Raw genomic sequence first — 24,043 nt, forward strand, 5'->3', positions numbered from 1 at the left:
GGATCAATAAAGTATTTCTGATTCTGATATTTCCTCAGTCATAAGGTTTATGCTCCTTCCTGACTATCAGCATCTGTGCAAATTGGTGGAAACTTATTTATGTATGGGTTTTCCAGTCTTTGTAGGTTTCAGCTAGTCTTAAGGTGTGTATTAAGCTTAGGTTGCATATTGGACCAAAAATTGGCTTCCAAACTAGTACCCTACTACACCTGTCAAACTCAGATTTAAGACCCTTCAGCCTTCTGTTGTCAAACTCTGCACATACTGTACATCATTCTGTAGAGGTCATTCATCCAAATGTGGTTACAATAAGAAAAAGACATTTTTGAGTGGAGGGGGACTTTGAAGATTTACATCTTCAGTATGAACCAGTAGAATCGGGATGATTGCTACAGCCATGGTAGGAAATCAAATTATTGATAGATGGACTAACACATTGTTGATTTTGGTCTTTTCATTGGATTTAACATATAGAATAACACCAGCGTTATCATTTAACACAACAGTCTAACTATAACTGCTTTGTGCTGCAGGTCTCAGAGCTGTTTTATCACTGATACATTATTAGTCCATTTATTTATAAAAGGAGCTTATTTGCTTATGCATCAAATCTCCCAGGCTGCTTACTTGTCCTTTCATATGTTGTACTCTCTCTGTATTGTTCCCCGACATGAGGAAATTATACATTATACAGTATAACAGTTGAACTGACAAATGCAAAGTACAACCTTGCTGCGCCCTACCTCGATCCCTCCTGTCTGCACCAGCCATAACAAATTTTTTCCCTCTCGCTTAATCCCTATACATCTTTTTATTCTTTCGCTCTCTATCACTCATTTCCCCTCCTCTACATCTTCCTCCCTCGTCTCACTTTACCCCTCATCCCTCTCTTCCCTCTTCCTCTCTCCCTTCTCCTCATCTGTCTCCCGCCTCTCCACCTCCCTCTCTACTCCCATTTCTCTGCCATCTTCATATCTATCTCTCTCTCTGTCAGGGGTAGAGGAGGCAGCGTATCATTTAGAGAAGATAGCTTTCGCAGACATGCCGATGCGATGCACACACACACACACACACACACACACACACACACACACACACACACACACACGTTAGGCCGGCTATCTGTTGTCTCCCAGTGCGTCTCTGTGTTTGGTGGGCAGCTGCTAAACTAGATGTTACAAAGTGCAACTGGTGCTCTGTTTGGGGATAGCTTGAAAAGAGAGAGTAATGGAAAGAGAGGAGTAGGAGGTAGAGAAATGGGGGGGGGAGAACAGTGGATAGAGACAGACAAGGCGGGGGAGATGGAAACAGGAACGAAACACAGGAAAAAGCGAGGCGGGGGGAAAAGCAATCCTGTTGGCTCTGATAGATTTCTGGGAGAACAATGTTATCTCTGTTTCCCTCTCCACACACACACACACACACACACACACACACACACACACCCTCAAATACACACACAAACACTCAGACGCACACCTTGTAATAGAGAGAGCTAACAAATCTTTGTGGAGAAGTACATGTATCCGCAGCCTTTATTTTACAACCAAGAAACGCTCTAAAGGCGGCGCAGTAGACTTACAAAGAAGTCGAACCGGCCAGAAATAGAAACACAGACGAACTCGTCGCCGCATACAAATCTCTGTGTGTGTGTGTGTGTACCAGTTGGGGCTTTTCGGTGTTGGTTTATTTACATTCCACGCTGCATGGGGGTGTGTGGTGAGGAATAAGGTGAACCGAGGGAAGCCGGAAATAGCTGTGACAGAAAATCTGAGACAGGTGATGTTCAAGCTGCGGTGAAAGAGTGACAAAGATGGCTGAGGAAATATGTTAAAAGCATGCCATTGACAGAGTTGACCACAAGATGTTTGAAGCTAGTCAGGACAATGGCTCGGTGGCTAAAGGAATATTCCACTGTAAACCTATCTTTAGAATATCAAACACTCGCCCCCCGGTAGGATTGAAATCTGGCTCTAAAATGTTTGCAGCTTGTTCCCTCATGGAGAACGGCAGCTTGTGAGAAACTTTAGGAAACTACAAGTGTTTGGAACATACTGAACAGTGTTACCAGCTGTAAGATAATTATTGTATTTGTACCATAATTTAGCCCTTTGTACAATGTACAATCAATATTTCTATAAACCCCCTAACTTGCAATAATTTTGACATCATAGTTTAAGTTTTTCTGCCATAATAGTGAAATGGTAAGGAGCCTGAATGTTCATTGTACGGTAACTATGTCATTAATGTATTATGGTAACTGTAACTGACCTTGAATCTGCCATAAATGATCCAATCAAATCTCTGCTGAGATCTTGTGAGACAGCCACTATCGTGATTAGAGCCTCTTACAAACTCTTCATGACTGTATATGGTATGGGCAAACAGTTTTGTTTGGTACATGAATTCCTGTAACCTATTTGCTTACACGCTGCGATGTGCAGTGTGTATTATAGATTGTATAATGAATGCTGGTCTGTTGTTGGAGCCTATTTTGTCAACTTAGTGAAACCATGAATGTATTATCAAATCTTTGGCACAGTGGATTTTGTTGCAGGAGTTTTTTTTTTAGATTTTTCTTTTTTTTTTTTGCTGTGACTCTGGATTGCCATTGGAATCCATTGTAACTGTTGTTATCCAAACAGACTACAGCTGTTAGTGCATTATGAAAGCGCAAGCTACAAACTTTTCAGAGCCACTTTTCTGGCCTACATGTGGTGAGTATTTGATACTCAAATGAATACATTTCAGTGGCATACTGCTTGAACATTGTCACCTCACAACAAGAAAGCCCTTGCTGTGTTCAAACCTGCAGCCTTTACTGTGTGGAGTTCTGCCCCAAAACTAGAGCACCCAGAGAGTCAAAATGCGTCCAGGTCAGGTGAAGACAAAGTGTGAATGCGGTTGCTTGTTCATGCACTGTGACAGAACCAAGGAAGGCGGACCAAGAAGTCAAACTGACCTGAAAAAGAAGACAGTCCAACTCCTTGTTGCATACAAATGCGAGTATACTCTTATTGTGACTCATTTACACTTATTTCGCTCTCTGCAAGGAGGAGATAACTGTAAACCACTCTCACTGGTGTCAAAAGACATCGAGACAACTGGGCTAAATATGTTTTTTTAAAACCTTTAGGTTACTTACAACTACTATTTCAGGGACATTTAAATGACTAAATTTCAATATGAAAATATAACTACTCATTGAATTATAGACATTTAAACAAGTATGGTTATAAGTAACCTAGACTAGTCTAAAAAAAAACCTGGACTCTTCTCACTGTTTAACCAATTTAGCTCTGTTTTAACCTTGATGTCTAGACATCTTCTGACCTGCAAATCACCAAACCATGTATCTTGGGCTAGGGAACCTGGGAATATCAGTGACAAAACAGTCAACAGGCTGTGGTGAAGGAGTAACAAAGGCAGCAAATAGAATTTGCGGATTAAAGACGGCATCTGATCTGCAGAGTCGACCACGAGGCAAAGAACCAGACGGCAGGAAATGGAGATGCTTTTCCACAACGCAACACAACCAATCATGTGGCATTTTACACTTATCACAGACGGTCACAAAGTGGCGGCTGGTGTGTGAAACGTTTGATCAGTTCAGCCTGTACACACTTGGAAGTACAAAGCCAATGTGGCGCTTCGTGATTTTTTTTTATTTTTTTATTTATTTTTTAATAAATGTGGCCTTTTGTCTGTGCAAACCTGTCAAAATTAGATTAGTTTTCCACAGCAAGCATGGCCTTTACACATACACAAACACACTCCAAGAAACACACAGACAGCTGGGCACACACACACATAGAAGGACAGACGGAAACACACACACTCAGGGATAGACTCAGCTTCTTATGTGTGAGGCCAATTCATTTTGCCACAAGTGTTCCCAGATTGGATCTGTTCAGAGTCCCATTACGCCTCACCTTGGCTGACCTTAAGGTGCTCCACCCCACCCCCAACACACACACACACACACACACACACACACACACACACACACACACACACACACACACACACACGAACGAACACACACTTAAAAATGCACATATATACACACACAGATAAATACGCTCTCAAGACTATATTAAGGCACACACACACACACACAGAGGTGGCCTCACCAAGACACAGGTCAGGTCATCAGGAACAAGTGCAGACACGCACACACACAAACACACACAGAGCCAGACAGACACACACAGAGCGTTATTGATTGTGTGTAACGTTATCTAGATGGGATCATTTCTATTGATTTAGAAAGAGGGGTCACTCTGATCAATGCTATCTGCTCGTCTGCTGTGTCATTAGAGCAGAGCCTGAGTGCCAAAATATCTGACTATCTTTCTTTCCTCTTAGAAAAGGCCATTGAGCAGGAGAAGGAATTACTTGTTTGATCTCAGGTATCAACAGCGCCCGACACTGCCGACGTGCCCCGGAGCAAGGGCATCTATATGTCATCTGTGTTTACACTGTCCGCTCTGCTTGGAGGACTTGTACAGAACGTTAGCTAACAACTGCTAAACAGAGATAACAGAGGTAGTAGATCACAAGGCCTTTATGGTCTTTATCAGGAAGGGTCACCGGTGTCGGCACAGTGTGACAAGGCTTCAGATGTGAAAAATGTATAATCTACAATGCAAATGAGTGTAATGATCACTGCATTAGAAACATTCCCAAAACTTTCAGATATTTCCCTTCATTTCATTTTTGCTCCTGGTCTGTCATGTATTTGAGTAGAAAATGACAAAATGATGTGGCTCATCTCTATTAGTGTATCAGTGAATTAGTAATAGTTGTGTTTGCATCTGCCTGCCCTGGGACTGCAGATGGAAAATTAGCGAGTAGCTAAATCTGGTACATCTCTTCATTTTATTGTACATGGTTACCGACAAAAGTCATACAGTAAATTAAACTAATCATCTTATCATGACGTTACAAAAAGCAAATGCTAATTTCATGTTTTCACATGTGAAATGCCATATTTCATACCCAAAGGACCACAAACTACATGTACTTACTCTTTTATGTGAATTTTATCAAGTGAAAAACACACAAAATATCTTTATTCATATGCCGTACAAAATCTTTTGAGTAAACCAGTGTACTTTTACATCAAATAAAACCATGATCAAAACCTCCCTGTGACCTCAATCTGTAACTTGGTTTAGTACAAATGTTGTAGTTCTATGACTTCATGGTGGAGTGCAGTCACATGTTAAGTCTACTGTGGTTAGAATAGTTATCTATGTGCTGCCATTCAGTCTGATCACTCATTTCACAGGAACTGACTTGAAAGTGAATTTACTTTAAATTGCAATATCTACATAATACTATGAGTGTGTAATATCTTCACTTTAGCAAGTAAATTATCATAAAACACAAAAACAAGATGAGACAGTTACATGTGGTATTAACATGCCATCTATCATACCTTATCTGATGAAGGAAAAACTCATGTTAACGCATACAGAGTGCTTTAATTTTTACTGTGGAAAAGGCTACAGATGACCCATTCCATGGTAAAGGAAAAGTAGAGGCCATACAGCAGCATTGCTTTCCTTGACCGGAGACATGTTGCTTGTGTTTGTTGTCCTGCAGCCCTGCCTACCTGATGTGAGATTCGATCATAATACGGGCAGAAGTCTGATGACAACAAAACGCATTAATGCCAGGTGTAAAACTGGTGTAAAACATGTAAAAACGAGATACAGATCTTGAGAGCTACAGATACAGAATCTTGGTTCAAAAATCTTCTCGGTTCCCTCTCTCTGCCACACAGCGTGACAAAGTGCAGAAAGGTACAGATTTCAGTTTTAACCCAAAGTCATTTTACCTTCTTCAACCCTCCTGAAAATGTAACTAAATTGTTGTATAACATTTTTGTGGGAAATGATGAGGATGACGGTAAAATTGCCTTAAGAATATACGTGTGTTTGTGCGTTTTCTGAGGAGCAGTTTTAGACTTTCAGACCGACGACATTTTATCTTGTCCTCACTGCTTCAAAAGGCTGTTTGACGGTATAGACTTGATGTTAAGGTTAAAGTTAGAAAGTCTGGGGTTACCATGACAGCATGTCAGTTGTACAAGTGTGTGTGTGTGTATGTGTCCCTCAGGCTGTTATGACCAGATGTGTCCCTTTTGCCCATCATTTTTTGCACCACTGCTCCTTTAACTTCATCAAGCACACACTCATTCACACACACAGTCGTGTTTCCATCACTTTCAGGGACATTACATTGACTTACATTCATTCCCTGGAGACTTACCCTAACCCTAATCCTAACCCTGTCCTTACCCTTACCTTAAACCAAGTCTTCACCCTACAATTTAATGATTTACGTTATGGGGACTTACATTTTGTTCCCATAAAGAAGGCGAGTTCCCACAATGTGGCTGTGTAAACAAATTTATGTCCCCACAACATTAGTAATACACACACAATCGAGCACACAGGTTTGTATTAATAAATTCATAGTCGGTCATTAAAACCTAGATGTAAATTAATGTCCCAGGAAGTTTAAGGAGGTGACAGCCAGAGACTCAATGACTCAAAGGCTAAAAAAAAATTAAATTAGTCAACAGGATGTTTTCAACAAGCTTATGAAAAGTCTATCAGTTAAACATGATTTGATGAATTAATTCAGTCAGTTACAGTTTCTAGGGCCTAATCAGAAATTACTGCAGTCGTTTCAGTTTGATTACCAGTTTCGACTAATTTTATTTTACTATGAGGGGAGGCGACGTCGCTCCCTGACCTCCAGGTGTCTTTAGTCTGAAATGTTCCCTTGAGTATCAACAAAAATGTTTAAGGATTTATCTCATTGTCCTGTGGCTGTGAGGACATGAGGTTCACACAATGGCTGGAGTGAATACTCTCCCTGTTCACGCACACAGTCTCGCTTTATCTCTCTCTCTCTCCTTCACACGCACACACACACACACACACTGCAGAGTTGCCTCCAGTCAAGCGTGTCTTATTGGCCTTCTGTTTGACTTCCTCTTCAGCTCAGTGTGTGCATGTGCATCAGTGTGAGGGTGTGAGGGTGTGAGAGATCCAGATGGAGATGGGTTTATAATCACAGGACAGTTGTTGTTTTTATTATTATTTTATCGTTGTTTTTACTGCTCACTAAACTGAGAATGAACAGTGGAGAGGACAGAAAAAGCAGGAGAGGAAACAAGGTGAGGAAAGCAGAGGAAACAGGAGAAAGAGGAAAAGAAGATGAGAGGGGCAAGAAATAAGGAGAAAAGGGGGGAGGAGGGAAGTGATGGAAGGAGGACAAGACAAATAGTAAGGATGCAAAGGTCTTGTTGAAACAAAGAGAGAGATATGTAAATAAAGAGAGAAGAGAATAAACAGGAGAGAAAGGACTGAAATATATAAGAGAGGAGAGCAGAGAAGTGATGGGAGGAGGAAAAGAGAGGTTGCCAATGAGGTTGCCAAGAGGAGAAGGGGAGGAGGGGAATAAAAGATACGAGAGAAGTGGACAGAAAATGGAGAGGAAAGAAGAGCAAAGGATGAGTACAAAAGAAGACAAGGCGAGCGAAATGGAAGGAAGGGAAAAGGACAAGAAAGCAAGTTTGCAAAGGTCTTTTTATAACGAAGAGAGGAGACAAAGGTAACAAGAGGTGCAAAAACAGGCAAAGGAGGAGCAACAAATGGTGAGGGGAGCAGAGGAATGACGGAAGGAGTAAAAGATGAATCAAAAGCAGGGTTGCCAATGTGTCGTTGAAAGGAGAGGAGAAGTACAGAACAAGGAAGAGGAGGAGAGAAATAAAAGGACAAAAAGACGAGCAGAGCATGCAAGGTTGCAAAGGGAAACAAAGAGGGGAGAGGGGTGAAAACAGGAGGGAGAGGAAGAGGAAGAGGAGGGAACGAATAGAGAAAAATGGCAGAAGAGCAGAGAAGTGATGGAAGGAGGAAAATAAAAGTAGAAAGCAAGGGTACTGATGTCTTGTTGAGAGAAAAAGGGAGAAGAGAAGCAGAAGATAAGTACAAATGGTAGAAGTGGGGAGATAAATGAAAGGAGGATGAAAAGACCAGTTGAAACCAAGGAAAACAAACAAATAAGGAAAAAGGGGAGGAGAGCAGAGTAGTGATGGAAGGAGGAAAGGAAACATGAAAAGCAAGGTTGCCAAAATCTTGCTAAAAGGGAGATGAGGGGAGAAACAAGAGAGGAGAGGAAAAGAAGAAACTGGAGAGGGGAGCCGAGAAGTGATGGAAGTAAGGTTGCAAATGTCTTGTTAAGAGGAAGAGAGGAGAGAAATTGAGAGGACAGAGAGAAAAGGAGTGAAAAGGAGAGAAGCAGAGCAAAGGATATATCCAGGTTAAGAAAGAGGAGGAGAGGAATGAAAGGAGGATGAAAAGACAAGTAGAAAGCAAGGTTGAAACACAGAGAGAAGAAGGAAAGAGGTGAGAGAAAGAGGGAGAGGAAAGCGAGGAGAAAAAGGAAACAGGAGAGGAAGGAAGGGTAACAGAGGAGAGCAGAGAAGGGAAGAGGAGAGGAGGAGAAAAAGGAGCAACAGATGACAGGAGGAGAGCAGATGAAGGAGGAAAAGATGAGTAGAGTTGCAACTGTCTGAGAAGAGAGAAGGAAAAAGGAGAGTAGCAAAAGATAAGTACAAATGAAAAAGGGCACTGTACTTAAATATGTACTATGACTAACAAATACTTTTGCTGATACTGCTTTTGTACTTTTGCATTTTGAATGCAGGACTTTCACTTGTAATTGAGTATTTCTGTAGGGTGGTATCTCTACTTTTACTTAAGTGAATGGTTTGAATACTTCTTCCACTACTGAAGGAGAGAAGTTAGGGGAAAACAAAAAGGGGAGTAGAAAGAGACAAAGAAGAACAACAGCATCAGTTGTATTAGCAAGAAGCAAGCAAACGTATGTTTACGTTCAAGTGACAAAGACCGCTAGAGGCAGCAGTGATTATGATGGGAGCAAAGGAGGAAGTCAGGTTATTACAGAGCGACGAAGTCTGCGTAGGGAGGAGGTCAGGGTGGACAGATGGGTCAACAAAGCACGGGAGACCGCTGTTTGTTTCTTATTTCAACTTACAGTCATCGCTGCTTTTGTTTTTTTATCCGTGACGATGAAAGTCCTCTAAACGTAACAAAGTACTTAACCCAACTCTAACCCAAACCATGATCTTTCCCTAAACCTAACCAAACCTTGACCACAGCATTGTCATATCGCAAATTTTCATTCTATGTGGCGCTCTAGAGGGCACGGACAAACAACGTATTTTGACGTTTCATTTGGAGGACTTGTTGAGTAGAAATGTCTTGTTGAAATGAGGAGAGGAGATGAAAGTAGTGAAAAGCAAGATTGCAAACGTTGAGAGGAGAAGAAAAGAGGAGCAATAGATACAGAAGAAAGGAATATAAGGGAAGGAGGAGAAGAAGAGTTAAGCAGCAAATGTATTTTTCAGAGAAGACTGCAGGAAAGGGGAAGACAACATAGCATATGAAAAGAGAGAGGTGAAAGAAAGAACAGAAGTTTCAAGAAAGACCTGCAAACTTCTCTGAGCATTTCAGCGTTTCTTTCTTACTTTTCTCCATCTGCTTCCATTTCCTCTGTCACTTTCTCTCTCTCTCTCTCTCTCTCTCTCTCTCTCTCTCTGACTCTTTATCGCTCTCTCTCTCCGTCCCTCCCACCACATTCGCAGGGTTCATCTAAGTCGCGTTGACGCCCACTCACCTCCAACATGCTACCTCAGTTTCCATGGTAATCGAGTAGCGACAGTGCTACATAAATATATACTTTAACATTCAGCACTCCACAACTCATTAAGAACAACTTCTGATGAAAAATTAATCTCTCAGGGTGTTGTTCTTCTTAAAGGGCCACACGTCAGCAAATATAAGGACAGTTCCTGCGAGCGTTTGTGAGCACGAAGCCAGAAAAGCAGTGAGAGCGCGTGAACCCGTGAGGTCGTCACGATGTAAAAGCCGGAGCTGCTCCGCAGAGCGTGGCATGATGGTAAATGTGACCCAGGGGGATTTCATGAGTACAAGAGAACGTTTTCTAGTTCACAACTCATGAGAGAACAGAACAAAGCTTATTTGTGTATAAAAGCTCCAACATTGTGTTCACAAACTCAGTCTTCCATTCAGCTGTCGGTGAAGCATCCCTAACCTGTGTGATATTAATCTTTTGAGAGTTATTTATGTTTGTGGGTGTTTACAGGCTCAAAGAGTTGTTTCTGGTCTTTTTCTATGCATGAAAGCACTGAAACGTTTTCCTGACGGCAGAAAGGTGATAGTAGGACACATATTGTGGCTGACATCATGACTGACCAACACCAACAAACAGAGTCCTGTCCCCTCTCCTCGCTTGCATCTGTTCCACCAGCTTCTGTATCTCAATGGGTTTTCACACAAATGTTTTTTATTGATTTTTCTGAAAAGCCTTTATTCATAAAGGTCTTCTAAATAGATTACCACTTACCTCATTTCTCAGCTGGAGATCTGGAACTTACCTAACACTTTCGACAGGCTGGCTTCAGCTACAAGTTCCAACAGTAAATACTGAGATCTCATGGAATAATTTACACTCTGGTGTCTCTGAATAGTTTCAGAGTCCTCATTAAGGACATGATTCATCTTGTACATGTTCTTAAAACAATGCTCTTGACTGACATACTTACAAGTTCTGTTTTTACTGAGTCAGTATTTTCTTTTATTACTGGATATCTTAGTTTCTTTTATCACTACTTTTTACCTATTATTGTAATGTTTATTGTTACTTTTTGTTTGATGGTTTTATTCATCATTGTTTGTTTTTATGATGTAAACTCAGCACACTTGTAAAAGACGGCTCCCGTTCTTCAGTGTGTTTTTTAAATAAAGGTTATATATATTCATGTACATGTATAAATGTTCCTGGAGTTTTCTGTCTGTAGCCTTAAATGGATGGATGGCAAAATGGATATCTACTGTATTGCTGTAGTAAAATGTATATTTATACACTATATATTGTTATAACAAAGATAAAACGGTGATTAGTCTGTGAGCATAATCATTCAATGAACAACAACAACATATGCCATGAGTCTTAGCAGTTGGCTTGTTTTCAAAGCCTAATGGGAGTTGGACGTATGCAGAGAGAGTCTGCTTTCAGACGAATATTTTATGGAGAGCAAATTAAAGCCATGAAGATTTCATGGAGCAGAAGCTTGTGGATTTTGTAAAACATGTTTTTCCAAAGTTGAACTACCATGAAGCAGTTCATTAAGTCTGGTTTTGGTGATTTCGAAGCTAAAATTGTCACTTAACACTTGGCTTGCCTTGGCTAAAACATTTTTTAGGCTTCTAGCTTGCATTAAACCTATAGAAGCCATTTCACATATGTATGTTTTTTACATGTTAATTCCTTTACACCACCACCACCACCACAGGTGGATCATCCTTATTTTGTTTTTGTATGTAAGGATGTTGATGTATTGAGGTTAAGGGGTGTTTCTGCTTTGTTAGAGAAGCACACCATTTCATGCTTGTATTTACATGCCTATACGTGTGGTTTTGTACTTTCTGTGGTTTATTTTTAGTGGGAAGGAAAAAATGTACTCTGTAAAAGTGCAATTGGTTATTTGTAATGAGCTGTATAATGTTTTGTTGATGGACAAATTGGGGTAATATTGGAAGCACATGACTAAATCTAAGTCCCCCAAGGCTTTTGTGAGTGTCATTACAAAAATAGTTTTTGCATTTCACTACCTTTATTTGATGGGGTAACACGTTCTACAGGATCTTCTTAGCAACAGCTGTACAAATGTGGAGTGAAATCATTTCTGTGAACACTACAGCATTATTGCTGTGGATGGATTTTCCTGTTTGATTAGTCTTTACAAATTCTCAACTTCTATAGTGTGATATTTTATCTCGTTTAAATATATGAAGTTTCACTAAGATTCTCTATTGTTCATAATCTGCATGCTGTGGTCTAAAATCATGACAAGTCGACACAGTTACATTCACTTGTAAGTTTTAAGTTAGTGGGTGTTAAACTTTCTTTATATTTGTTTGTTGCCCATTTACAACTGTCAGTCAACACTTTTTCTTTTAAAGCATGACCACGATCGTTCCCTAATCTTAACCATGTGTTTATTGTTGTCACCATGACGATAAAGGTTCTGTAATCTTAACATTTTAACCTAAACCACAGTGTTTGTCTAAACCTAACCAAGTTGTTTTTGTGCCTAAACCTAACTAAACCTTAACCGCAGCGTTGTCACATCATTCAGCACTGACAAATGACGTATTTTGTCGTTTCATTTGGAGGACTTGTTGACTAATTAATTCAGTATCTGAAATATCTGTATTGAATGAATCTGTATCTGAAATAAGATCATAGAAACTAGATGATTCTGGATGTCTGAAGCATGAAAAAAGAAGCTGACATGTACATTTTACAGAAACAGTGTTGGAAAGTCTTTAGAGATTTTAGTTTAATAGGACTGAGCTTTGAAACTTCATGATGTCCCACATGCACAAAAAACAACTTGTTGGTTGAGTAAGTAGTCAGACTGTGTGTGTATGTATTTGTGCACGTGTGTGTGAATTTTTGACAAGCACACACACACACACACACACACTTCTGTGTCATGCAAACACACTCATGCGTGGAGAAGGAGATACATGTACACACACACACACACACACACTTGCACTCTATCTCTCCCTTTGGAGCAGATGGCTCCACAGTCATAGCTGATGTTTCACACATCAATGAAGCACACCATGTACTCACAACTACGGAACACACACAGACACACACTCATGCCATGTACTGTAAGTCACAACATGCTTGCACACGCACACATGTGTAACTGCTCGAACCCAGGCAGACCGACACTTTCACTCATACCTGTTAAACACACACACACACACACACACACACACAGGCATGCATAGTCACTTAGTCACACACACACAGACATGCACAAAAATGCACACGCATGCACAGAGTGTCCTCATTGGCGCTAATTTATGGGGTGAGGAGCCATGTTGTTGACGACTTAGCTCAAACCTCAAAACACACACACACACACACACACACACACACACACACACACTCTCTCTCACAGTCACACTCACACACACACACACATGGTTTAAAGCATTAGCGGCTTAGAGGAAGTGGGTTATAGTGTTGTATTGTCATGGGTGTTGTTAGGCCTGATGTCAAATAGCCGATAGCACCAAGTGATAATATGGCACCATAACCCGGCGGCTCAAGGACGTTATTGCTTTTACACGACAGTCAGCAGCACCTGTGGTTTTAATTGAAAACACTCGACACTAAATACAGACCTCTGATAAAGAAAATAAACCAGACCAACGTTAACTAGTCCCTTTTTCTACTGCTGGAGTTTTTTAGCCAGGAGCTCTAAAACAAAACGCATCCTCGAGAGCAACTTCACACATCCGCCACAGGAAGCCTCCAAAACAAATAAATTGCTCAAAAATATCACTGCAGAGAGAAAATTAAATGCTCAGAAGGAATTTCATGTCAACTTTTTGTGTCAAGTAGGGTGTAGAAAATCAGCGTTATTTAACTTACTGGAATCAATGTTTCTATAGCAACACAACTCTGGCCTCGCTGATATTGGGAAAGGTGTGAAAAATTCCCTGACAGCTGGTGGGCTATCATGAATTAATGTCGCCGCGGAGTCACTGCGAGCTACCTGATTTACAAAAATACACACATAAACACAATGAAGAGCCAAGGACTGGGATGCTTGTACACTTCTATGATTTGAAATGTTGTTTTAATAAATTAAGACTTTGGACCACCCAGTGTGGATTTGAGACGAGTCGTGACAGCATGAATAGTAACACAGAGAGATGCAGGCAACATGCCCAAATATCTTTGTCACATTCAAGCAATTAAGGTACAGAAGAAAACATTTGATTCAGGGTGTTAGAATGATTTGTTTTCCTTTCAAAGAGGACAGAAGAGGGTGATATCAGCATGCAGTGTGAGATCTGTTTGCTCCCCACTCTGCAGCAGCTAAGCGCTCACCTGTCGAACAACAAAGCGTCAAAAATTCAGGAAATTAGAATTAAGTCTGAAATGCAGTTACGAAACAGAAAAGATTATGTTGCCATGGTTTGGATTGGACGTTATATTTTCAGGTGTTCCTTGCAAGATGTAGGGAATTAAAACCGTTTTTTCTTAAAACCCCAGTCCACTCAAATCACAAAAAGGAAAGATCATTGGGAAAGAAATGGCAAAAGTTCAAACGTATAGATGGCTGACTAGTTTCTTACTTTATCATTTCAGACATTGTATAATATTCCTGTAATATTGGTTTAGGGACTTTGAACATATGATACTATTTCTAATGTCAGTATAATATTTTAAAATATTCGATTATGATTGAAGAAAATAATCTCACCACAAGGTCACGTGTGATTGAAAGCTCCAGAACAGATACTAAAAGGACCTTGTGGTGAGACTGCATCCTCCTCTGCTGTTTCCAAGGTCAAAAATGTACTTTAAAGCTCAGTTTTTTTAAGCCTACATGATTACAGTTCTCAAAGTTCTGTAAAAAAAATTTACATTTCACTAGCTGCACTTTTATAACAAATGGGCAAACTATATATATATATATATATATATATGTGATGTATGATATGTATAATATGTATATATATATATATGTAACAGCTATATATGTATATGGACCTATGTGGTGATATATGTATTATATGTATATATAATGAATATATTCCTATGATATTTCTATATATATATATATAATATATATGTATATTGCATTATATATATATGACTATATGATATTTATATATTTATTTATATATATCATATATATATATATACATACGTATATATATATATATATATATATAACAGTGAGGTATATATATATATTTATCTTATATTAGAGTATCATAATATATATATGTGTGTGTGTGTGTGTGTGTTGGGCCACCTCAAGCCTGGAGTGATGAACACCATTCTTCTTCTAACATGTCACTTCAAAATCTCACACAGGTGTTCAGTTAACTGGGTTGAGATCTGGTGACTGTGACGGCCAAATCATATGATTCACATAATTTTCATACTCATCAAACCACTCAGTGAGCCCTCTTGCCCTGTGGATGAGGGCATTGTCAAATGTGCCTGCAGGGCATTATTGTGCATGTCACAGAGCATGATAGGCATGTTAATTGCTTAATTTTATCATGCTGTAGTACACCTGTGTATAAGCATCTGCATTTGTTCTGTTTCTCTACTCATTTATTCAGGTCTTTCCTTTAATTTGTCTCCCAGCTACATATTTACAGTATTTGTAATTTGGATGAGTTTCCTCTTTAAAGGTGGTTTGGCACTTTTGGAAGTTTTAGTTAAACGAACATACTAGTGATTTAGCATATTATAGCCTACTTAGTACAAATCACACTTTACTACTTTAAATCATAACTAACCATTTTGCAAATCATGCTACTGTGTCCACGATTACAGGCATCCATTGTTTTCCATTCATTTCAGCACAATCTGAAAATTAATTAAGAAACTTATGGTGAGTTGTGTGAGCCACAGTGAACACAATTTACATTAAGTTCTGTCTATTTTTGCAGAAGTAGCATTATTGTTGCAAGGGTCATTCATTTATTTGGCAGCTGCTTTTGTCCAAAGTGACTTAAAATAAGTTAATTCAACCTCTGTAAAAACAAGAGCTAGATGTCATGAGATGTGTATCCCTCCCACACACACAATTAACAGTATGCCACAGCACAAGTGTGAGTTAATGCTTTTCATGCAATCTCCATTTAAACAGCATTATCATGCAACAATAATGCAATGCTAGGGGGAAAAAAAATACAGACTTGATGTTCACTGTGATTTAGAAAGTTTCAAGAATCTGGTTATTGACTTTAATACCATACAGAAAATGAATGGGGGAAAAAAATGGCTGTTTGCATTTATTGTAAACACAATGAGGTACTTTAAGTTTATTTAGGGTAAGATTTTAGTCATGATTGAGAAAAAATGCTGAAAATGAAAACATCTTTGGAGAAACATGGGACTGAACTTGAGTCATTAGAGTTAAAAGGAAACTGTAGACACTCATCCATCCCACTGATCTCCACACGCTCACTTTACACTATTTTGGCTTCAAACTCTGCTGCCTATTTCTGCTCATGTCGCTCTCTCATGCAATCATTTTGTGCTGGCACAAACATGGCTCTCATTTTCCGTGCACAGAGCATGTTATTTGAATTTTTAAATTGTAATGGTTTCATGCAATTTCATCAGACCTGCCTGCGCTAAAGAAGTTGGAGATAAAATTAGCTCGGGAATATGAGGATCCAAGGTACATGGGGATAGTCATGTGTGGTTGTTCGCCAATTAAATCTCTTGATATAGCTTTCTATTCCTGGATTAGGTGACGAACAGAGTTGAATACGTGTCTTTGAAATGCCTCAGTTTGCTTGTGTGGGTAATTAAAGAACATTTATTTATGGTATTGTGTTAGCAGTGGGAACTTTACCGTATGTTTTCTGAGTTTGATATCTTTTTAATCAATTTGAAAGCTCCAACTTGTTCAAGGTGCTATAACAGCTTCATTAGTTTGTAATCTACTTAACGAAACACAATCATTAATGTGATAGAAGAGGATCTATTTTTAACTTTTCTTTCACAGTCTTTAATGAGAGATTTGGGGTCAACTATAAAGTCTGTTAGAACAATGTTGGAAAGAAGAATCATGTCTGTCGGGAGGAAAGTAGGAAATAGTGGGACGTTGTTATACAAAGTCTGCAGAAAGGTCAGCGTGGTTAAGGGTCAACAAAATGTCGGACTTTGACTTTGATCGCTGTTCGCATCCCGTTTCCTGCCAACAGCAGTGTTGGACAAGTCACTTGAAAAATATAATCAGTCACTCACATATTACTCATTTAAAAAGTAATTACGTTACAGCAAAAGTGGTCAGTTTTCAATTCTCAGCCCAGCTACGTCAAAAGAGTTTAAACAAACTCCACACTTCCATACATCACATTTTCATTATTTAACACGTGTATAAATAGAAAACAAGACATCATGATTGCGTGTTGAGGGTGTTTACAGACCATCAACAGCTAGCTTGACGTTAGCCCCGGAGACTGCACCTTTTTGCCTCAATGAGGACGACACTTCTGGGGGTGTTGCGTGCAAACACCTTCCAACTCTGAACAAAACCAACTGATTCCTAAATGTAGGCTCACCAATGGCTAGCGTTAGCAAGTCAGCTAACTAAGAACACACAACGTGTAAATAAGACAACTTTGGAGTTAGCCGGAGTGGTGTTTCTCCTTTTTGTAGAGGCTAATTGCCTTCCCCCACCTCCAGTCCTTGGGCCAAGCTAACAAGTCCCGGACCAGTCTATCTACTGAACGCAGAGATCAAACTGATATCAACGCAGCGAACAAGCAGACCCCCAAAATGTAACGAATGTAAAGTAACTGCGCGTAACTAGGATTAGTAACTGTTCCCAAAACGCTTATATGTGTCAATCTAGTGTTCATTTGGAGATTATAGTGGGGAAAAATAAACTCCCAAGTGTTGTTTTTTTTTCTGACTACATGATACACACTACGAGATTACAGTAGGAAATTTGTTAACCTTTTTTCAGTTCTGTGGTAATCCAGATTTGGGATTTGCCCCATTAGTTTTCATTTCAAACCATAAATACCAGTATTATGCTAGTATTATAGTATGTATTCATGTGATAATGAAAGGTCCAACATCTGCATGTTGAGTTTTTGCAACCAAATACTGTTGCGCAGTGCTGCTGCAGGCTCTATTGTGTGCCTTCTAGTTAATTACAGGCTAAGTCAGATGCATTGTTGATTCACTGTAGGCCAGTCACTTGCACAGATTTAAAGCTCTATCATATCACCGTGACATGTCATCAGAATTTGTGATTTATAACGGTTATTAAAAGTATTGACATAAGTAAAAGTGAAATATGATCTGAGAGTGATATCACACGAGGCAGAACAAAGACATGGTACTGTCTAGCATAGTGTTAAATGATCACTGTATTACCCACTTGTTTTTAATTTAAATGTAATGATCAATGCATGACTCTAATGATGATTGTTCTTACTAAAACTTAAAACAACAATGTTTTAAAGAGGTTAAAGTATGTAATTATGGTAAATGTAATTTTATTTCTTCTAAAAAAGAGTAGCTAGTGCTTTATGTGTAATAAGCCAACTGTAGCACTGCCCATACACAGCCTCTTGACTTCTCAACTGATGTCTCTCTTTGAAGCCCGTAGGAATTTTTGGTTCATCTCTACAAGGACTCGCTGTAATAATGTTTGCCTCTAACATTCAGTGAATGCAGGAGAATGAAAAACAAGGTTTAGTTGGAGTTTAGATTATGAGAAAAAACTAAAGAAGCGTCTGACTCATCTGGCCAGCTCGAATCTTCCCACACAGCTTCAGGACTGCACATGACAAGTTATTTCTATGAACTCATTTTCATTCAGATTTTAATAAAATGCACTTCGGTTTTTAATTTGTCACCAAGTTGTATTTTGAACACATTAAAATGTATTCCAACTATACTTTATCAAATGCTGTTTTTGAGATTTTTGTTTTATTTTTAACAGCTCATTGAAATTTCTTGACAAGGAGGATTGTGAACAGAAGATTAGATTAAACTCTGCCACCGAAAATGTGCCTAAAACTGTGTGAACATGTGGCTTCTGCATGTGTTTGAGAGAGTCTTGCTATAAAAGAGCATAAGAGCTGTGTCTAACTAAGGATAGGGGTATATATGTAAAGACAAAAAACCCTCCTGACTTCTTACTGACCTCTAACATTGAGCGCTTAAAAGGCAGAAAACGAGATGCCGAACATGTTTAAGTACGGACACAGAGCCAGAGGAGCTCTTAGTGTAAGAGGCTCTCTAGCTTCTCCCATCTGCATCTTTCTGCCGCCAATACCAAGTCAGTTAACCTAATGGAATTGGCAATTAATTAACTCGGCAAACACAATGATTAAGGACCTGAATCAAGTGAGTGGGAGTGGTTTAAATAATGCTGATTTAGAGGTAACAACTCCCTTACTTAATAAAAAAAAAATAATAATCACTCACAAAGACACACATGCACTCTGGATTCAACTGGATTTCTGTCAGTTAAACGTAGGTAGATGCAAAGCTGAAATGAGTCCGAAACAAAGTGTTGAGTTCAAAGATCTGACTTTGATCTGAAAAACAGCCAGACGTGAGTCCCACAGTGCGGACGTCAAACACGCTTAAACAGTTCAAAATAAAAGCACCTCAATGTGGCTTTTTTTCTGTCTCACAGTAAACCCGGGAGCTAAAACAAAGCCCAGTAACCATCGGACACGAGGCCTTACCGTGTTTCTTTGGCCATTGGTTCCTATTGGTCCTCTGAACACCCCCTTGATGCTCCTCAGCTGTCCGTCACGCAGGTGGGTGGAACTGATCACAATGTAGTAGCACGCCATTGGATTTGACAGGGTTTCATATACTTAAATATCTATGTATCTATCTGAAGAAAAAGTCTTGGAAAACTGCTTCCTCTTCTGATTCTTCTTCTGCTTCCTCAACTCTCTCCTGCTCTCGTCATTTCTTCTCTCCTCCTCTGTTTTACAAAGTAGAGGGAGAGGGATGGAGGAAATAAGAAAAAAAAAGAAAAGGAGGAGCGCAGTTTTCCCCTGCTGCTCTGATTTATTCTCTCTCTTCTCTAAGTTTTTGCCGGTGACTATTTGACTCTGCCTTCTCTCTGCTCATCTTCCCTCAGCTTCTGTCTCTTTTTTAAATATTTCACCCTCTGCTCATCGTTCCTTTCCACTCTTATCTTCTTGTCTTTCTCTAAATGTTTTTTTTATTCTTCTCTGGGTTTTTTTTTTTTCAAAATTCCCTCTAGTCTCCCTTTAAATATTTAATATAATATAATAAAAGTCTTTATCTCTCCAGATGTTTTGCTCCCATCTTTCATTCATCAATCTTTCCTTGTCATTGACTCCCTCTCTTTCTTGCTGAGTCGAAATTTCTTCCCGAAATCTAAGCCGCTCATTGATCAGCCTTGCAGTTCCTCTAACTATCTCCCGTCCGCTGCCTCCCTCTCTTCACTTCACAATCTCTCCAACCCCCTTTTGTTTTCCCTCTCTCTTTGTCTCTGTATCTCTCTGTAAGTGGAGGGGAGGGATACTTTTTTCCCTCCTCTCACTATCTCCCCATCTCCTGTCTCTGTCTTTGTTTCTCTTTTTGCTCTCTGCCTCCTTGTTAGTGTGGAGAAGAAGTACTCAGTCTTCTCCTCCCTCTGTCTTTCTCTCTGTCAGAGCCGGCGTGCAGCTTCCTCTCAGATGCTCCTCTCCTCTCCTCTGCTGCGCTGCATGTGTTCGCTCTCCTCCCTCCCTCTACCTCCCTCTCTCTGCTGATCTCTTGCTCTGTGGCCAGCAGAGTGGCTTGCTCCTCAGTTACCCGCGGTTACCATCTGCCCTTTTAACACATGGAATGCTGACGCTTGCTCTCTCCTCCCTCCCTCTCCATCGCCCTCCCTCCCTCCCTCTCCCTCCCTCCCCCCTCCATCTCTCTCTCTCTGCTCTCTGCCTCTCCTCTTGCTGTCTTCCTTCTCTCTTTAATCATCTCCTTCTCTCCCTCCTTCTCTCTTTCTCTCAAGCCAAAGGAGACAAGCGCCACCTACTGGCAAGCAGGAAACATACAGAGAGCAAAGACAGACAGAAACAGCAGGAGGTATTCTTTAATTCCACCCATGTTGTCTGTGAAAAACAATATTTAATCAGCCTTTACATGGAAACCCGATTAGATACGAACACGAGCACACAAGCATGGAGCTGGTAGTGATTTTGTGTCTTGCTCAAGGGCACTTCATCTATGTGACTCAGATGTGTCAGTTTAAATGTTGGCTCTCCTGCTGTCATGGGGTCTTTTAACTACAAAACAAATAAAAGAAACAAATAAAAAATTTAAAACAAATAAACCACAAATACTGACTAAGGTGTACAAAGTAGTTAAGGCAAATGAATAGATAAATAGATGATCATGATGCATGAAAAGTTAAGCATGATAAAAAATAGAATAGTAAGTCAAAATTCACCGTGGCTATTTTTATTTTTATCATGTCTAATGTTGAATGATTTTCCATTTCTTGATGGAAATGAGCTTCCATGTTATGGGGTCTCTAACCACAAGTAAAAATTAAAATCACAATTAAAACAAGACTGAGCACAAGAAAGCATGTGTCTACTATATTTATCAACCTGTAAATCCACTTTTGTATTTTAGACTTATTTTAGCATTTATACTTTACATCCACTTTTGTACTTAATTTATCTTAGCTGTATTATAGTGTATTATATTTTGATTTGCACATCTCTTATTTCTTACTAGAAATAATTGTTTCGTTGTGGACTTATTTTATTATTATTTCTATTTCTATTCTATTAGTACTTCTATTCCTGTGTGGCTGACGTGACAGTGAGCAGCTGTAACGAAAGAGTTTCCCCTCGGGGATCAATAAAGTATTTCTGATTCTGATGTGACTTTGACTTTCCTGTCTCCTACCAACAGTCAACGCCGGTTTCTTTTAACCATGACCATAACCATGTAAGCTGCAGATCAGGAATCATATGAATCATTTTTGTAACTGACACATGATGTTGTCCTGCTGATAGGGGTGTCGGATCAGACAATCTTCAAATGGATCATTTTGGAAAGCACTGACAAACTACCAAACTTTGTCCGAGCTTCTTGTTGAAAACAGCGTTGTACAAAAACGTTAGAAATAAATAAATAATCGAAGTAACTAACAAATACAGCACTATTCTATAAACCAAACAAAGGTTTTTTATTGCTTATGTTGCTATTTTTCTTTCCAACTCAATGTTTGAGATCTGCAGACACTGCGACATCCCTGCACACAAATTTACGACTGACTCTATAGGTGTTCAGTGCATGTACAAATAAATCTTCTCACTGAAATGACTACACTTAATCAAAATTGTTACTGACCAAATCAGTAGCTTTTAGCAGAGGAGTTCCTCTCACGGGTGACTGAAAGCACTGTTGTCAGGTCTGATGTGATAAACAGTACATTAAAAAAAAAAGCTCACTGAAAGTCCACAAAGGCCACATAAACCTGATGCACATAAACCTGATCCACATAAACCAAATCATGATGTGCTAAATGAACTGAGCGAAACAGCTTGAGCCAGCTACAGACTGAACGTACCGCTGAACTGAAGAGAGCCCGAATCAGCAACATCACGGCCATATGAATGGAGATGCAATCATTTGGCTCAGAGAAAAAATGAACAAACTACATAGTGAGTGACTGCTAATCTTTGAACCGAACCGAACAAAGCGATTTGAATCAGCAAAGTGATTTTTAATTTCCACCTCTACAAGCAACACGAGTGGTCAGACAGGTTGCAAACAAATACCCAGTAAACCATTTATCTAAGCTATGTTATTTTAAGTGACTGTGAAAAGGAAAAATTAAAAGTCCATTACAGTCATGCACAGAATTAGAGAACTGCATTTTCGTGAAACAAGTACAGTAGGTCAAAGATGAACCTGGAAGTAACTCTGCAGAAGCTACTTGACATTTACAGCCGGCAGTTTGGCTGATCATTTTGAAATAATTATTTATTTGAAGTGGTTTAAATAATGTGGTAAAACTGGGGAGTTGATGTTTGCAACCTGTCTGATTGTATTCTTGTGTTCTTTTCATTAATGGACTTTGTTCTGGCAACGTTATCACATTAGCAGATGTCCGCAGTGAAGCTGGTGAGTACATGCCGTCATAACTGATAAGATTCGCGGACAAATCTGAGAGCCGAGACGGACGAGCTTCTGTTGCTGGCTTTGTTCACAGTCTGAAAAGGCCGGGACCAGATTGGAGTCACTTAGCAGAAGATCTAAGGGGCCAAGATGTGAAATAGGGGCAGAGGAGGTCAGAGATATAAAGCAACATGTAACGCTTTAAAAACAAATAACAGAACCTTACATTCAGTTTTCTATGGGAGGCCAATAGAGGGGAGATACAGTGTCTCTGCTTGGTGCCAAAAAGAAGCTGACAAGACAGAGATGACTCACACAGAGAATCACAAAAATCAAGATGGTAAGAAATAAAGGCATGTAAAACAGTCTCCAGATCCCTAAACGAGAGAAGACGTTTTGGGTAAGTCAAGTATTCCAGGCTGTCTACTTTGCAGCTCAAAAGCTAAAATGGATCACTCTTCTAATCCACGGGGAATTACAGTTTGGTTGAGAGAATCTACAGTAATCTCTGATCCACAAGGCCTTTGAGATGGAGCTCTATCCATGTGTCTTTGACGGGCAGAGAGTTATTCCACCTTGGTTTATGTATTTATTTCATTGCCCTGTAGTTAAGTCTTTCAATTTATAGGTAAACCTATGTTTCATCCTTTATAGGGAGATTAAAAACACAAGATAAATCCAGATACATTCATTTTATCATCCCTTTTAGCTCTGTCCACATCAAATATTCCTCTTTCTCTTATCAATCCTGCCTCTGCGTGTAATCCTGGTACTCTGGTCTGGTTTATTTCTCTTCTCGAAATGTTGATTCTGAGCCCTCTGTATTAATCAGAACAATCATAATTTTATTCCAGCAAAACTGGATTAAACTAGCAAAGTTTGGTTGTCTCAGATTAAAAAGATTTACAGTGTATTTTAATGGTGTGTTTTCAAGCAGTGAGGACCTTTTTCTATTTCCATATTTGCCACTTTGCTCACTTTAACCTTTCCCAAGAGACAAACTGGACTCCATTTTAGAGTGATGTACAAAAATTATGGATATAATTGTTTTCCTCACTAAAATTTAAGACGACTGGGAAAACCAACTCATGAAAAGCAATACAGATGAATTATGGATTTGTGCCTTGTATACAGTTAATTAAAGAACCTCATGTGCTCTTTCAGTTTAATAAAAATGTACCCTCTATCTTATTGACTACTCAAACTTCAGACTTACTAATGAGAAAAA

The 24,043-nt window shown here is 39.4% G+C and overlaps 1 protein-coding gene across 1 annotated transcript in view; it reads right to left on the reverse strand.

Moving 5' to 3' along the window:
* The window catches only part of LOC122884622, a 62,527-nt gene extending 42,010 nt beyond the window's left edge, over nucleotides 1-20,517 (reverse strand). Inside the window, exon 1 of the mRNA XM_044214748.1 lies at nucleotides 19,404-20,517. Within this exon, the coding sequence (XP_044070683.1) occupies nucleotides 19,404-19,514 (111 nt within the window). The 5' untranslated portion in view covers nucleotides 19,515-20,517. The remainder of the gene's footprint in view (nucleotides 1-19,403) is intronic.
* Between the last annotated feature and the right edge of the window lie 3,526 nt (nucleotides 20,518-24,043).

The sequence above is a fragment of the Siniperca chuatsi genome, linkage group LG11 (assembly GCF_020085105.1).
Source record: "Siniperca chuatsi isolate FFG_IHB_CAS linkage group LG11, ASM2008510v1, whole genome shotgun sequence".
NCBI lineage: Eukaryota > Metazoa > Chordata > Actinopteri > Centrarchiformes > Sinipercidae > Siniperca > Siniperca chuatsi.